Source organism: Gobius niger (genome assembly GCF_951799975.1).
Source record: "Gobius niger genome assembly, chromosome: 1".
NCBI lineage: Eukaryota > Metazoa > Chordata > Actinopteri > Gobiiformes > Gobiidae > Gobius > Gobius niger.
In genome coordinates, this window is record NC_136852.1 from 59,501,322 (window position 1) to 59,519,447 (window position 18,126).

The following is an 18,126-nucleotide window of genomic DNA, read 5'->3' on the forward strand; positions in this document are numbered from 1 at the left end:
CATCCATAATGGATGACTGATTAAAGTCACATTTAGAAAACACACACCAATCTTTTTATCTCACCACCAGAGGTGTGGATTCCAACTTGCCACCACAAACTTAAATGGCCTTTTGAATTGGACTCACCATCACTCTCTAAAGACTGATTTCAAATATAAAATATCACCAAAGGCAATTCCTTCATTCACTGACAGTGAGAATGAACTCAATTAAATGTGATCCATGCTAGTGGTGTTTCTTTCCCAAGGTCAACAAAATTGCCTTTACATAATGTCAAAATATTGATAATGCATGTGTAATAAGTTTTGTGCTGTTATTACTGTGCTACTTAAATTGTACTGCATTTCTTCAATTACATTTAAGGCTTACTGAAAAGCGCGCTGAAGGCCCTTCCGGGGCGGTTTGCAGCCGAGTGTGTAGCGGCCGGGATGAGGATCAGCACCTCCAAATCTGAGGCCATGGTTCTCCACCGGAAAAAGGTGGTTTCCCCTCTTCAGGTCGGTGGGGAGTCCTTACCTCAAGCAGAGGAGTTCAAGTATCTCGGGGTCTTGTTCACGAGTGAGGGACGGATGGAGCGTGAGATCGACAGACGGATCGGTGCGGCGTCAGCAGTGATGCGGTCGCTGTATCGGTCTGTTGTGGTGAAGAGGGAGCTGAGTCGGAGGGCAAAGCTCTCGATTTACCGATCGATCTACGTTCCCACCCTCACCTATGGTCATAAGATTTGGGTCATGACCGAAAGGACAAGATCGCGAATACAAGCGGCCGAAATGAGTTTCCTTCGCAGGGTGGCTGGGCGCACCCTCCGAGATCGGGTGAGGAGCTCAGTTACCCGGGAGGAGCTCGGAGTAGAGACGTATAGAGACGTGTAGAGACTCCCGCGGGACGTATTCCAGGCATGTCCTAATGGGACAAGGCCTCGTGGAAGGCCCAGGGCACGCTGGTGGGACTATGTCCCCGAGCTGGCCTGGTGTCGCCTCGGGGTCCCCCCAGAACAGCTGGAGGAGGTGTGTGTGGATCGGGAAGTTTGGGCATCTCTGCTAAGACTGCTGCCCCCGCGACCCGGCCCCGGATAAAGCGGAAGAAAATGGATGGATGGATGGATCACAGTCAGAACCAGAGAGACTTACTTACTTACTTACTTACCACGGTGATTTGTCTTGATGATCATATCGAGTTACGACTGAACCGATTGATTCAGATTCAGATTACAAAACACTGGGTGACACATAACTCAGATCGAATAACGACGCAGACGGAAACAGAAAGAGAGACTGCAGCAAGAGAGAGAGTCAGCATGGCTCTACCAGCTATATCACCTGACCTCTGACCTTTCATTGTCTCACACAGGTGACAGCCAAGAATCCTCAAGCTTTGACAGTCATTTCACATGGTTGTAACAATCCAGTTGTTACTTTTAAGGACATTTGCATTTTTCAACAAGACAACAGCATTTTTGATCGTTGCAAATTTAGCATTACACTGAACTTGTGAGTCAACCTTGAGCTTTCAACTACCCACTGGAGTGAAGCTAGCTCGACCAATGCCTAGCTGAGCTGGGAGAGGGCGCCGCTCTTATCCGCATCAGCTCGAGATCACCACCCGAGAGACCATGACCAAGTCGGACGTCAGCCCTTTGATACGCAGGACCACATCTCCTCTCATGTGTAACACCCACTGACTGATGAACTCAAGAATATTTTATCTGATTATTCATCCTTTAAACCTAGTACTTCCAGGGCTAGCCTCTTCAGATCAGAATCCTGATCTGTAATCTATACTATCGGGTTTTGCATTAAAATATTCAATGCCGTCTTTATTGATTTTTGTAATAAAATCTCCATAAACCACAGTTTGCCTTGGTGATGTCTTGTTAATTATTTCAGAATAAGGGTCACTGTATATGGTTCAAGAATTCACAGCATTTAGATAAAACTATAGTTTAGTATTTTATTCTTACTCTTTTATATTGTTCGCTTTTGAACTGGTGTAATGAATTTGTCAAATTGAGCATCGCATTCCAGTTATGTTGTCATAGAATGTGAATTTAATGCAAAAAGTTTGATGTTGTTGAGTTTCTTGACGTGTATATAGGGTGGGCAAAAAGAAAGCGCTTTGCTTCTGCCCAAATAAAACAGAATGTAGAAGAACGTTTTGGGAAACAAATTTCAAATATCACACCTCAGCTTAATTTGAACAGCATAAACGTTGACAACTTGAGCAGTAAAGGGGAAAAAAGTGACATGGATGTTGTACATCAAACCACATAAAAACAATTTGGTGGTATTGAACGTGGTGGACTGTCTCGTGCGTCACTGGCTCTGGCTTTGGCCTGTGTGTTGTCAGCCTGCTGCCTTTGGGATTGGCTGGGATTATTGCGCTGTGGGTTGTTGTCATGTCATTGTTCATTACTGTTTTACAATAATGACTTGACAATAATGACATTACAACGGTGGGAGTTTATAAGTTATTCTTCTTCTCCCATTTGATGCATATTAAGATTGTAACAAATATTGTACATAATTGCGTAAATTGTACATTTGTATACTATGTAATGTAATTTATATATGTACATCAGTCATCCAATGAACCTCAATCAATCAATCAATCAATCAATCAATCAATCAATCAATCAATCAATCAATCAATCAATCAATCAATCAATCAATCAATCAATCAATCAATCAATCAATCAATCAATCAATCAATCAATCAATCAATCTATACTTTACCAACAGGTAACAACGGCGGCAACTGACTTTTGGGTCAAGACCAGCCCACTAAAAAATCAGTTATGCAATAGGCTCTGATTTATGTTATTCCCAGTGGGTGCCCAGTCAAAAAAAAAAGACGGGTCAGGAATGTTCTCACTCTACCTATGGAGCTAAACGAGTGGCGCATTGCTCCACTGCTGTGCGTCAATTAATGTTATGAAGCGCCCTGCACTCATGTTTTCACAGTTTTCATACAGTATTCAATTCAACAGTCAAGGTCATTAGCAATACAATAAGCCCTTGAACTAAAACAGTATAAAACCCAGGACAATAGCCGCATGTTGTTTCTGCCGAATTCAAGCTAACGCCTCAGAGCACTCACAACTTAAATCTTGTCGTTTACAACTTGCTGCAACATTTGCATAATTTCTTAATTGATTTAGGTAATGTAATGATAAAACTCACCACAGAGCTAGGGAGGTGTAGAATCCCAAAAAAGTCCCAAAATGGACAAAATTTTGTAATTCCTATTGTAAAACCAGAAGCTTTTTCCAAACTGCGTGCACTGAGACAAGGGGCAGGAGGGCCAGTCCCCTGACAACTCCCAACATGCACTTCTTTGCATACATTTGTCTAAATATATAAAATTAGAGACCTGAGGCTCTGTGAGTCCTGGAGGGTGTTACAATAACCTCTTTTCACTTATATTGGCAAATGATGTGAGGGGAATGAGTAATGTCGTATCCGAGAGGCCCATTGCTCATAGGCTACGAGATTATCTGGGAACCATAACTCAAAAAAAGCATGCCAACAAAGGGGTATAAAAGGCGTCAGATACATCCAGTGGACAAGTTGTGTAATTGCACTCAATTATAGACAAGCCCAAGTTCAATATATTGAACACATGTTCAATAGAACATGTAGTATCTCTTGAGGGCCGGTGTGGTGCAATACAGGCCGCAGTTCTCATCTCATCAGACCGGCCCCAAAGTACAGTGGGGAAAAAAGTGTTTGGTCAGTTCCCCATAGAATTTCTATTGGATTTTGGCCAAATTTTCCCCACTATACGTCGGCCCCCCCGGGAAAACCCCCGGTGCTCCCGATGGCCAGTCCAGCCCTACTCCAAACAATATTAGATGCAGCTCCTCCTCGTGCAGCTCTTTCATTGTAGTTGTTGCAAAAATACAATAATAAAATCAAACATAAAACAACACATAAACAACTAGAGGGTAACTACTGAACGTTAGTAGGCTTTTTTAAATGGGTGGGGTTTAAGTTTTGAGACGGGGAGATTACTTGACTGTAATTGGCTAAAAGGAGTTTTGCTTGATCCAATCAGCAGTAAATGCTGCGCCAAACGTTTGACCTCTCCTCAAACAGTATGAGCCGCAGCAATCACTGATGTCAGTGCTAATGTTATTGGCACTGTAATACCACTGTGGTTCTTGCCAGGTCACATATCCACCGGCAACAAGATAAAGAAAAAAAAGATTAGGAAGTTAAGAGGCACATACACATGTCCAGTTTCGTGGGCCACAACAAAAGCAGAGGAGAATCCATCTTCATGGTTTAGCGTGCAGCTTCTGACAGGGTGACACATCCCCGTGACTGGAGCGTACCCTATCAACACACAGAGAAAAAAGACGGCTAAGGTTTTGGAAAGTTATTACATTACATGGCACACAGTTGAGAAGACAAGACCTTTGTATTGCAAATGTGTAACAGGTGACGAGGAGGAAGTGAAGGAAGAGACATTCCTCAAAGTACACTACATAAATACAAGGTATTTTTGTCATGTAATTTGCACATTGATGTGACCTGTTTCCAGAACAGAGGGAAAACATTAAAGTTGACTGTCAGACCCTTGAAAAACAATAAATAAACTGGATATCATTGATGAGTGTATGTGAGAAGGGAAATAAATCCCTGCTTAAATCCTGTGCTGTTTTTCAGTGCCATTGCAACATTTCTGTTTACTATTAAAACTGAAAATACTATTAAGTACATGAATTCAGAACCAGAGGCAATGTCTAATGCTACAAATATAAAAACAAGGTCTAGAACTTCCTATTAATTATTTTTAACCATTGTAAGGCTTACTTTTCCCTCGCTTCCCTAAATATTAGGGCTGGGACGATACTTTTGTCATGATCCGATATAATAGTCAGGGACCGATCTTATACGTATTGCGAAAAAATAGGTAATTATGATAAGTAATATGTTTGTTTTGTCATGTGTCCAAAGTTTATAAACCACATTTGTCAATTATTGAAGTGTTAAGATTGAAAAGTAAAGAAAAACAAAGTGCTGTAAAACAAAGTGCATGATAAAAACGCCTATTGAAGTATTGAAAGTACTTGCGATACTTGATAAAGTATTGCAAGTACTTGGTATTGCAGAAAAAAGTATTGAGACCCGACCCGATATGTTGCCCCAGCCCAAGTACACAGTGTGGCACGAGGTTCCTTTTCAGTGCCATCATGGTGATATTTAATGCTGTTGCATGCCAGATAATGTTTTTCTTATTCTACTGACAATTTTAATAATTCAGATAAAAGATTTGCTGAGTAGGTTATTACAAGCAAAATTGATCCGAATTAAATAGTATATTTTGATTACACAGTGATGAAAACAAATGTAAGTTCTCTCGTTCACTAAAACATTTATGCATTTTGTTCAATTTAATGCTTTGGCGTGATCAAGCTGAACATCTTCTAAATTATTTAAGACTCTGCGGCTATGCTGAAATATCATATCTGTCAAATCACAAACACATCATTTTCTTCCTCTGTAAAAGTTTCTAATTCACTACATCTGAAGCATTCAAGAGTAACTGTGAGGTCATTCATCAACATGTGCACCTCCTGTATAATCAACATGTAGCTGGAATTCATGTTCACTCGCTGCAATGTTACACGGCATTGCTTAAATTATTCCAATAAATAGCCTTCTACTCGCTTGATCAACTGCTAATTGCTTGCTCAAGTATGTGAATGCAAGAATGAGGCTCATAATGCTATGGAAAGTGTTTTTCTCCCATCCAAAATCTTCACCATCAACAGCCACGGGATAAAGTATGGCCAGTGCGATGTTTCTTCGTGTCAATTTCCAAACATGTCACACGCTTACCGAGAGGCCTAATGACAGCTTGCTTACAGCGCGGCATTGCACTTATCACAATCTAACAACGGCTCAAGAGAAGGCTGGCAGCGAGTAATTACGAGACGATTTCCCCGGACAGCATTGGAAATAGTCTGCAGGAGACTAGCAGATCTACAGGAAACAAAGCCAATCAGCTCCTAATGCCCTTGATGGCATCAGGAACACTGAAGCCACATGAGGATAGTCATACTACATAATTGATTTTCCACACAAAGCGGCAATTGCTTTATTTGTCCCCAAAGATTATAGTGCTGGGAAAGTGATGAAACTGCTGGCCAGGACTCTACATTGTGACAAGTCCCACTGCACTTTAATAATCCAATACAGCCACTGACCTGACAGTAAATATGTTGGAAAAAATGCACCACACTTCAGGGAAATTATAGTCACTAGACTCTGAAATTAAGATTTTGGTGCAGACAGTGGTTGTTTTGAATTTCAATACAAAGAAGAAGAATCATTGCAATGCTCACCCTGCAATCATCCTCCAGCACATGGCTGTGTGCTACAATCAATGAAAACATTCAGAACTAAGCCAATTACTTTCTATAGCCAAGAATGCTTTCATTCACAGAACTTTTTTTTTTTTTTTTAAGAAAAGTATCAACAAGATATATTTCAAAGCCATTTTTCAATACGATAAATCAGGTCTTTTGGTTGCAGAATTTACTAGAAATAAAACTGTGTTGTACTTTGCCAGTAATAAATATGATCTAATATTCACAAATTTTAGAGCTAGATTAACTATAAAGAATATCAACCACAAAGTCCAGGCAAGGCAAGGCAAATACATTTATAAAGCCTCACAGCAACACCGAAAACACATGAACACAATAAAAGCACAACAAAACAATTCAATCGATACAACAAAATCTGTAAAAAATACAAATATGTATATATTAAAATTAAAATACAATCAATTACCATAAGTAAACAAGTAAAGTAAATAAGTACTTTACTTGTAGTAAATAATGTTCTTTCAGCCTGGACTTATATAGCCTTAGATAGCCAGGGTTGAGGCCTGTCTCATGTCCTCACAGAGACTGTTCCCCACCTTTTCTGCATGAAGTGCAGAGGTGGTTCAGCTATATACTTTAGTGCCTGATCATGAAGGGACTTGTACACGAGCAGATCTACTTTAAAGTCTATTCTCTGAGCGACAGGAAGCCAGTGCAGAGACCGAAGCACTGGGCTAATATGATCGTATTTCCTGGTTTTGATCAGGACTTCTGGATATACTGCAGCTGTCTGACAGCTCGTTTAAAACACCAGTGAGCAGGCCGTTTCAGTAGTCTCACCGGCTGGAGACAAATACATGAATCAGTTTCTCAATAGACAATATATGTTTTATTTTAGCAATGTTTTTTAGATGGTAATAGGCTGCTGATTTGAATTGATTTACTGTTAAAATTCAGGTCTGAGTCCACGATTACCCCTAGATTTCTAACTTGACTTTGGTTCTAGTCAAAGAGCCTCAAGATGACCAATGACAACCTCCCTGTGTTTTTGTGGGCCAAAAACAATTTATCTCAGTTTTATCTGTATTTAACTGCATCCATGCACTAATGTGTTTGATACAATGACACAGTGTATCTACAGGTCCATGTTCACCCGCTGTGAGTGAAACATAGATCTGTGTGTCGTCTGCGTAATTGTGATTGGACATGTTGTTAATGGATATTAATTGACCCAATGGAAGTATGTACAAATTCAACAAGAGGGGCCCCAGGATCGACCCCTGGGGAACCCCACAGGTCATTGCCATCCTGTCCGAGACACAGCTACTAATCTCGACACAGTATGTCCTATCTTGAAGCATAATTATTCCTTTCTGTGGCATCAAGACCACTCTTCTTTAGCAGTGGCTTAAGTGCCTTTGGGAAAGCTACCGTCTGGAATGAGATGTTAATTAAGTTAGTAAGTTGTAGTAACAAACTGCTCAGCACAGACTTTAAGAATCTAGTGGTAGTTCATCAAGGCTATGGACTTGAGCTCAGACCAGAAATAACACCGTCAACTGTTTCGTTAGTGACCGGTGTAAAGTGTGTCAGCTCTAGGCGTCCTGCTGGTTGCAATGTTACCATTTAGCAACTAGTGAGATTGCATGTTTATTAAAGGTGTTCAATTGAAAATTAGTGGCTGCGAATGTGTTCTAGGAAATCTTATTATACTAGCTCCCATGTAATCTGTTGATCTAACCCTTTCTCATACTGTAGCAGCAATATTGCACATGTAGCATACATGGAGATGATGAAAAAGCACAGCTGAAAAGGACTGAGCCAACAGGATGACCTTTTCTTTGAAACAGCACCAATTTCTTCTTCATACCGTAAAAGGCAGAGAATATTAAAGTATCATCATATGCAGTGGTCTGTCAATGTAGCCACAACCCTATTGATTCCGAGAGTTGTCCAGTCTCCGCTTTGTTATTGTCTCTGAGAAAGAGAGTGAAAATTGTACGTACTATGAACAAGCCAAATAGTACATATCTGATTATTTGTGTTGTAAAATGAATTCTACATTTAAGAAAATGAATTCTACATTTCAGTCTTTATCTGCTTCGAAGCAGAAAGTAAATCCATTTCAAACATGCTGCACCCAAAGAGTGATGTTTGTTCCTTCCTTCCAAATTTTTAGGGTTGTGCACAAACTACTTCATATATTTATGAGCATGTTCCATAAAAGAGTGTCAATGCCATAAACTGTAGATGTTGTATGAAAAACATGTCTTTCTTTATCATTCTAAATCTGCCCCACTGAACTACATTTTAACAACTCCTCATGCAATGCAATAAGTAGATAGTCAGATTATCAAATCTGTCCCAAGGAAACTGTTCTCGACAGGACCGCCAAGGTGGCCCCAGGTTTGTACTGCCCTTGGACACCAAAACTATTACTGCTTCTGTAGTCACACGCCTGTGGAGCTCAATAGCCCAGCTCCTTCCTGGTGCCGGAAGGAAAAACAAAGGCCGCTCTCCTCCGCTTATCATCACCGTACGCATGTATCACTGTTTAGAGTCGCGTCTAATTGCAACATCTTTACAACAGATTTTTGACATAAGTATGAGGCAGATTTTCATAAAACAGATATTGTTTTTCAGCTTGTGATCCAGAGCTTTTATGGAGCCCAATATCCCCTGTGTCCCTGATCCTTCTGTCTGTGTGTGAGTTCGTGTTTAAATCTGCTCTCTCATTGCTCATTGTTTTTGCATATTTGCATCTTGCTGCTAGTTTTAGGCAACTTCCAAGTGCCTTCTCATCGGAATAAAAGCTGAGGTCCAGTCAGACCTCTCATATTTAGAATGAGTAATGGTTGCACGGCAGGGCATGTTGCAAAAATGTAGACAACGTTGTGTGGCTGTGCGGGGCGGATTAGAAACTGTCTTGGATGCAGAGTGTGTGGAAAAAACCCTAAGCCGCACATCACTAATACTAGTGGTGGTATGAAGGGTGCTTCAGGCGGCACCAAGGATTATCTGCAGTTTCAGTATTTATAGTCTAGTTTTGTCTTTTAGATTAGTAATTGCTCAGCATACTGATTCTTCATGGTAGCCTATAGTTTTATTTTAGACCGGATTCATTCAAGTTTATAATTAGTACAGCCCTATGATAGATTTGAAAAGATGTATGGCCCTGTTATGACTTATTCACCCCTCAAATGCACAACTTTACTGACAATGTGTCCAGGGCACTCCCTGCATGCGGCCTTACCCTGCATCCCGGTGGGTCCAAAGCCTTGTCGGGTGAGGAAGATTGCATGGTCGTGGTGTTCCGCATGGTCCACATCTCCCTTCTGCTGTCCAAATGCCCAGCGGCAGACGTTTTCCAAGCTGCGCGATGGGTTGCCTCTTTCGATAAGGCTAATAGACTGACGATACAAAGAGAAGACAAACGCTCAATACTTGACAGTGGGTTCAGCCATGTTGGTTTTCAATGTGCTGCTCACAAAGGGCGCGGCTGCAGGGATTTGGAGGAAGAGAAAGTTATAGGCTTGAATTAAGCACTGAATTAAACACAGAAACAGTTCATTCTATGCCATTCATTTCAAAATATCGGCTTGAATAGCATAACATCTGTTGCATAATGAGCCATTGAAAAACACCGCACTAAGTTCACCATCACTGGATGTGAGGTCTACATTTTTTGACATATATTTTGACAAAATATCTTGGTCGGTTTTATGATTGTTGATACATTAATTGATCTATATGAGTATTTTAACTGATAATTTTAACAGCAGTACAGAAGTCTGCAACATTGGTGCTCAAGGAATAAAGAACAGAGAAGATCCAAAATTATATTAACTGTAATTTATATATATATATTGCATTCTTTCATTTTTAATTTCATATTTATTCTTGCCCTATTCTAAACAATGGAGTTGGCTCCAAAGAACAGACAAATTGCCGGCATGAATGAGCTTCAGCGAGCCCGTGTCCTCAGTCCATGTAAAATAGATGTCACTGTTATACTGTACAGAAAATTCTAAATAAGATTTGTGGAATAAATCAAACTTTGCTGTGTGCATATTATGAAAAAACAAGAAACAGTCTATAACAAGAAAAGTCATGACTAAAACATATATCTATATACTATCATGCTGAACTAAAATTAAAGTAGACACCTTCATTCCTGCGCTTTAGAAGACAGGGTAATGAAGGCTTACACTACTGCGTGACGCATCCCACTATTGAACCTGTGTTAAAAATACAACACGACAAGCAGAGCCTATAATCTGCAGGCACGTAAATAAGTGTTATGTATCTATGCCTAAAGAAATAATTGTGTTGTTGTCAAGTGAAAACAAGCATTCGGCAGCAGGATTTTTAATGAAGCACATTGGAAACAAAAGCAGTTCTTGTGTATAAAGACGGCCCAAGAAATCTGTTTGATCTTGATCTCTGAAATGGCACAACATTGTGCGAGAAAAATAAGAAGGTCATGCGCAATTGAAGCAGGACAGAAACTATTCATACATTTTTGTAAAATGAGTAATGCTCATAATAGAAATAAAATCTATAATGAAGCAAGATGAACAAGGATTTTCATTGTCTTTTGAGCCGTAGTGTATATATTCTCTTGTGAACCAACCATGTGAACAGTAATTGCACAAGTACTGCTAACAATTGAATCAGGAAATGAAATTAAATAAATAATCAAATAAATATACCAAAACTGTTCTATTCTAACTTACCTTGGCATATCCGAGCATGATCATCCTGACCAGCACCACATTGATGTGCACTCCCAGAGACTCATCATGGTAAATTTCATTGACCTGAAAAGGCAAAGAGAAGACAGTTTTAGCCCACCACTTACATTATGCTCAGTGTGTCCAGACTTTTTTTGACTGCTGTGCCAATTGATTTTGCAGAGATGGTATGGGGAATTATTCATTTGTAATATTTTCATTGCTTAAAATACCTTAATGGTTTTAAAGCACTTCGCATCACTTTGAGATGCACAACATACAGTCTGAGCAATACCAATTGAAAAATGTCTTCTTATTTTACAGCCAGGGTCTAATATAATTAAATATCTGTTATGTGCTTCATAAAACATAAACTGTCAAAAGCAGCACAACAAAGTTCGGAAATTTTTTCTGAAGTAAAACTCTACTTAATGGGCCAACCAACCAAAATCCAGGCAGGCCTATAACAAACTAATGCTAACAGTAGGCCTGTAATCGAATGGCTTGGATTGGCTAATATTCGTTCTCATGCAGCCCCCCCTGAGTGATTTGGCATCTGGAATGGCCCAGGAGAATCCAGAGGTGAAAGAGGTCAAAGTGCAAAAGTTTGAACGGATTGGTGTGAACATGTCCCCACCAATTTTGAGCCAATCAGGACTGTCGTACCAATATCTCACTCATCTCGCTGGCCACCCATACTTTAAAAATACTCATAGCGGTTATTAGGCTAAAATAATGGCAAATGTCAGGCATATAAAAATACATGCTTGATTTAATGATCTTCAAGACAGTTCTTCGTTGATATTCATCGAAATATACATGATCAGACCCCAGAGTAGGGCATCACACTTGGGGCACAATTAGGGCATGTTTCTTATCCTATCAAAATCTCTCTGCTCTTATTAGGGATGCACAAAATGCCAGAAGACACAGAATGGAATCTGAAATTAGACCCTTAAATTGGTAAGAGGTCTCACACCAAACCAGATGTGCGTCAGCATCCGCCATGATAAGAAGCCTCCGAGGAAGGACTTAGGGAAAGGAGCCTGTATGCTAACTATCAGAGCTATCAGCTATCAGAGTATAGGGACCTCGGGTGCTAACTCACCGGCGATTAGGAGCTATGTGCCATCCCATAAGCCACTGTGCCACCAATCCCCCCACCCTCGAGTGATTCGTGTGCAGCTACTGTTGATTGACAGGCACACTTTTAATAAAAGAAAATAACAATAAGATTCTGCACATGCCAAACTTTATAAAAGGGACCAAATAAATGTGGGGTTACCACAGCACGGTCACATGTCACTGTTTTAGCACCGATAAGTCTCAGTTTGAGTGGTTTTCTCGCCGGATTACGGTTATTGCGGGAAAAAAAGAAAGAAAAGAAAACACAACAATGCCCAAAACGACTAGGCTTATTATTTTAAGTGCGTCCAAAAATAAAAGAGGCAGAAACAGAATGAGGCCTCGCTCCTGTCATTTAGGCAACAAGAAATAATGTTTGGGAAAACTTTTGTCCAAATCAAACTTGAAACTTCTGTGGTCTAAGAAATAAGGGCCACTGGGAACAGGTCTGGGGACCTGTGCTAACGTATTTGTCCAAATCATCATGAGTGATGATCATTCATGTACACATTATATATTATTTCTGTTCATGGTCTGTTTGTCTGTCTTTTCTTATTTCTTTTTTTGTTATTAACATATATTGAGGCAGTGGTTGCTGTGCACATCTGACCAAGTGCTTGCAGTGCAAAAGAGGGGATTATTTTTCTTTTAATATCTAATATCTGTGTTGATATCATTTTTCGTTGTAAACTCAATTTAATAAAAAATAATTGAAGAAGAAGAGAAGAAAAAAAGCAGTAGATTATGGTCATAAATATGAGGAAAAATATATCATTTTATTGAATGTTTCCACATCGAGTGCTCACATGTGCTCTCAGTCAAGCAAAACGACCAAAAATGTATGTGCATTTGGTCTCTCCCAGTGTATTCCTATAGCTCCAAACATGGTATAGTAAGAAGTAACCGAGCTCTTCCACAGGCACGCACAAAGACCAGAAAGGTACGTATCAACTTGTTTAAGCTCAGGCAATAACATATCTCAGTATGTAAAAACAGTGGCCTGTTCCTTTAAAGCATCTTAATTTATCATACTGGGTCATGCTGTATGGCAAGTAGTGAGATGCAGTTATTAACTCATTTGAAGAATTTGGCTTCCTCTTTAATTGTTTGTATTAAAAAAACACATCAGTTTGTAATAAGAAACACATCAGGTAAAGGGCCTTTAATTTACTATATACAGTAAGTGAATTGATCTTCTTTAGATCCTCCCTGCAAAAAAAGTCACAGTATCAATCACTTTGTTGCATATTGTATAAAAAGTATGATTTAGATCTTAATTTTGTGGATCTCTGTGGTTCATCTCTTCGGCTTCATTGGATTTCCATTGATACGCAGCAGGAGAAAACCATCCACGGTGAGTAACTGTGTGAGCCAAGTGTCAAGTATCTTTCACATTGTACGAACAAGAACAAAACACAGCAGCACAGAGGTTCAGAGCTTGATTTGGCAAAGCAACAGAACTATACTGACCTACCTCAACCACCAACCTGAAGAAAAACTATCACCTCCTTAAAAGCACTGCAAAGGCACATGAGTGAGTCAGAAGCCCACAGCTTTCTGCAGCTCTTCCTGCAGTTTCCCTTCACATTACATGGAAGGAATCTCACAAGTGATTTCAGAACACAACTCCTGATGAACAATTTCACATTTTTTTTCTTTCTTGAGTGGCTGTACGCCTTGTTTTCTTGAATGTAATATGTTTGGTGTAGCTCTTGTCTGTTTTTAATCAGACAGCAGAATCAAATTTCCCCTTTAGGCGGCAGCTGCACATGGGGAATCAGTCTAACTCAGTGATGGAGCGGCTCAGGTGGGCATTATTCAGATGTGTGCAGTTGGGGAGGAACAAACTGCATTAACATAACATTCAACTACAAGGAGCTATTCAGAAATTAGGCTCGACTTCAAATGAAAAATGACTTGTATCTTGTTCTAACAAACAGAACAATGTGTCAGCTACAGTGGAAATGCATCTGTGTTTGCATCTGGTATATTGACAGCGCACTTTGTATGGTCCATTTCATATCACTTCTTGTACAACTAAACAAACTAAACAATAGAGAGCCAACAGAAACGGTCGGAAATAATTATCATCCGCAGTCATCTAATTTAACTAGAGCGCGATCAGGGTGGATTTCATTATCTTTAGGCCACTGCATTTTCACTGAACATCAATGCCTCATTGCACAATGCCAGTGCTTTTCTAATGTAGAGCAAATGGAAATACATTCAAGGAGGATACAAATCTAGCTTCAATTTATAAAGTTTGGTGTGTATCTGTGTGTTGCAGAGGTGTCACAGAATGTGAGCTCAAAGCTCAATGAAAGCAGAAAGAGATTGCACTGGTCTGAGGGCACAGGGCTGAAATGACACCACACATTATCATTCTCCCACACTGTAATCTGCTGCAGGTCGTTCATATGTGAGGCCTCAGTGAGTGGCCCTATCTCCTCAAGCCAAAGCCTCTCCTGTACATTGTAGAAGACCAGTTCTTACTGATATTGAGCATAGAGAAACATGCTCTATACGAGCGATCGCTGTTATTGTTTACTTCCGCAATTTTCGCCGGATGTTTTGGTGAATGGTAGGCAACAGCTGATGCATACAGGCCTCTAACTCGGTTTTATATAATGATAGATCTGTTACAGCGCAAGAGAAGCAATGCACTGTATGGACATTGTTTTTTTTTTTTTTTTTTTTTTTAATGGTTTTTAAATGTCTTAATGGTCTTGGTCCTTCTTATCTTTCAGAACTGCTTTTACCTTATGAACCTTCACGGCCCCTTCGCTCCTCCGGCAGGGGTCTCCTAGTTACTCCTAAAGTGAACAGGAAAACTCACGGTGAGGCGTCTTTCCAGTGTTACGGCCCTCGCCTCTGGAATGACCTGCCGGAGGAGCTCAGGGCTGCAGAGAACGTTCATGTTTTTAAGAGCAGGCTCAAGACCCACCTTTTTAGCTTAGCTTTTAACTGATATTTATTTTTGCTAGGCCTATTTATTATTATTTATCAGCACCTTATAATTAATTAAATTGACATTTAATAGTTATTAATATTTATTCTGTATTTATGTATTTTACCTCTCGGTCTTATTTTTTTTTTTATTATCCTATTATTCAATTTTACTTACGTACTTTTATTTATTTTAACAATTTTTATGCTCTTCCAGTTTCCTCTGGAGGAGCCCTCTGCCTCGGGAGCGGTGGTTGGCTGTGGCTGCTGGGGTGCTGTCTTGTGGGTGTCTGGATGGAGGTGTGGTGTTGTCCGGGCACCCTGTGTTGGTCCCTGTGGCTGCAGCCGAGGTGCCGCTCCCGATGCAGACGGCTCCTTGGATGGTGTTCCCTTACCTGGTTTATCTGCACCCAGCCTTATCTTAGCCTTATCTTAGCCTTTTGTCCATAATCTCCACTGTTTTACCTTGAGTGTGTATTGTGTGCTTGTGCAGCTTGTCTCTGGGGAGGTGGGTGGGGGGAGTGTGAATGCTACAATGTGTCTGTTTTTTCTGGAAGGAAGTGGGTGTGAGAGAATGTTTTTAAATCTGTAAAGCACTTTGTGTTACATGACATGTATGAAAAGCGCTATACAAATAAAATTGATTTGATTTGATTTGATTTGCTGATTATAGGATTATAATAAAATGTAAAATGCCAACGACGGCCAACGGATGTGACGACATCGCGATCGCTCGTATTCTTTTGCGCTGTGTGAGTTGTTGCACTGTCAAACATTGTGTTCCTGTGCCTCTAGAGGTCTGTGTAGGCTCTCAGTCGTACAGGAGTTGTCCATCTTACAGAAGATGTACAGATGTACAGAAGATGACTCAAGCACCTTCATGGAAGATGTGCCTCTAGAGCATATTTACATTTAACATGCTGTCTTGAGACAGTCCAAATTGTCAACATCTGTGTACATCCTTTGAAAAATGATCAATGTATTTATTTTTGCTTTGACTTACTGCTACCCTCTAGGCCAGAACAAAACTAAAATGGACATTTAACCCAAACTCGGAGAGCCATCAGGACTGGACAGATAGAGTATGTAGCAAAGCTCATCTACCGGTGTTTTTTCTATTGGCTTTCAATTCACACATGGCTGCTGTTTCAAAAATGTTATTTGAAAACTTTTTCACTCACTTCAACCTATATTTTCAGTTCTGCCTTGCTGCTGATGTGTGTTGTGTGGTAAAGTCATCTCTTACCAAAGTCTTAAATCAATAGTGCTCATTCTTTAGGTAAGTTTGTGATGCTTTATAAAAATACAAGACATCATTTCAGCTTGTGAAGTCAATAAAACAACCTGCACTTTTCTTCTGAATGCAAAATTACAACCAAGTGTAAAACTTTTTTTGAAAACACATACTGTTATAAAAAGACACACCACCAATTTTACGCAGAACCTACTTTTTGAGTATGTAAATGTGAAAGAGTTTGTTTGCTTCGCAGCATCTCGTCTGTCTCAAGGGTTTTATCCAATTACTAGATATGTGACAGTTGATGGAAAACACTGCACTTCTCATGCGCCTTTCAAGCTCAGTGACGGCTACATTACACTGATTGTCGAGAGGAAAAATTGTATATCAGTTCGCCACATAGCGTCAAAATAACAGTGGACAGATGAAAGGTAGTATGGGGGCTAGCACAATCGCGGAAGTTTAAAGAGCAAATTAAACAGTAGTGTCACATCCCAGCAGTCGCTGTCTCATAAATGTAGGTGAGACGGTGGAAGTCCTACATTGCCTGCGCTATGGAAAAGCACTATTATGTGGTGACTCGGGCAGCAACAAGAAGATCAAGAGACACAGGCTGGCACCACATGTCAGGTTTAGATTAGCCTCAAAGTTGGTCAGCAGAAAAATGCTATCAGGAGGTGACAAACCTCTGTAGTTGGCTCAGAAAAAATGGGATGTGCTTTATATTGCCTCACAGTAAATCCTGGGTCATACATGTGCTTATTTAATGATGTATGTACAGTATATACAGTACCTGCTGTATTAAGAAGTACATTTACGACGTCACATTTTATATTATTTACAATCAGTGGAAGCTCCAGACAATTTTGATTAGGGGGGCATTAGGGGGTTCTGGTCATTTCAAGGGGGGTCTCATGAAAACCAACAAAAAGTGGACACGGCTAATACCTGCATATTACTGCTACTAAACCATAAAAACAACACAGCATATCAACTACTTTGTTTTTAATTAATCAATTGCAGTTTGCAAACAATATGCTCGAACTTTAATTGCCAAAGCCACGCCCATGACAGATAACATATTTACAAAAGAGTAGGTAAAGCAAATTTCATGAGGTGTTGCAGTGATTCTTATGTTTATATTTTTTTATAGGTCAAATAAATTATTAATTATTTTTAGGGCCAGGAATCGATTAAAAGAATTAACAAATTAATCGCAAATCTAATTTTAATTGCCTTCATGAAATGCCTAAAATCTCTTGACTAGAATTTACTTTGGCTTTGAAAAAGGCCAAAACATTTCTCTTAAAGGAATAGGCCACCGTTTTTACATACTGAGATATGTTCTTACCTTAGCTTTGACGAGTTCTTTAGGACCTGTCTGATCTTCACCCGTGCCTTCAGTCACGTAAACACAGCGCAGACGGCGTTAGCATTTAGCCTCTCCCCCTCTCCACTATAGCTCCAAAACTGGTCAAGATAGAAGCTACCAAGCTCTTCCACGTTTTCCCTATTTAAATATGGTTACGTGAAGTGTTACACTACAAAGTATAATTACACAAAATTAAACAATGTGGATTTTCTAAGCGGATAAAAGGGGGGACTATATTGTAAGGCGTAATAATACCAGGAGTTATTTGGCATCCGCACAGTAAAGTGAAGATTACTGCGCAGTAAAGTGAAGATTACTGCGCGGATTTCGAACAACTCCTGGTATTATTACGCCTTACAATATAGTTCCCCCTTTTAT

General features: G+C 39.9%; 1 protein-coding gene across 2 annotated transcripts in view; it reads right to left on the bottom strand.

The window, feature by feature from the left end:
• Positions 1-18,126, bottom strand: part of adamts3 (ADAM metallopeptidase with thrombospondin type 1 motif, 3) — a 111,296-nt gene that overhangs the window by 46,665 nt on the left and 46,505 nt on the right. For both annotated transcript variants that reach the window (XM_079577087.1, XM_079577086.1), the window contains exons 6-8: positions 11,072-11,155; positions 9,589-9,745; positions 4,230-4,335 (exon numbers count right to left, since the gene is read on the bottom strand). In XM_079577087.1, the coding sequence (XP_079433213.1) occupies positions 4,230-4,335; positions 9,589-9,745; positions 11,072-11,155 (347 nt within the window). The remainder of the gene's footprint in view (positions 1-4,229; positions 4,336-9,588; positions 9,746-11,071; positions 11,156-18,126) is intronic.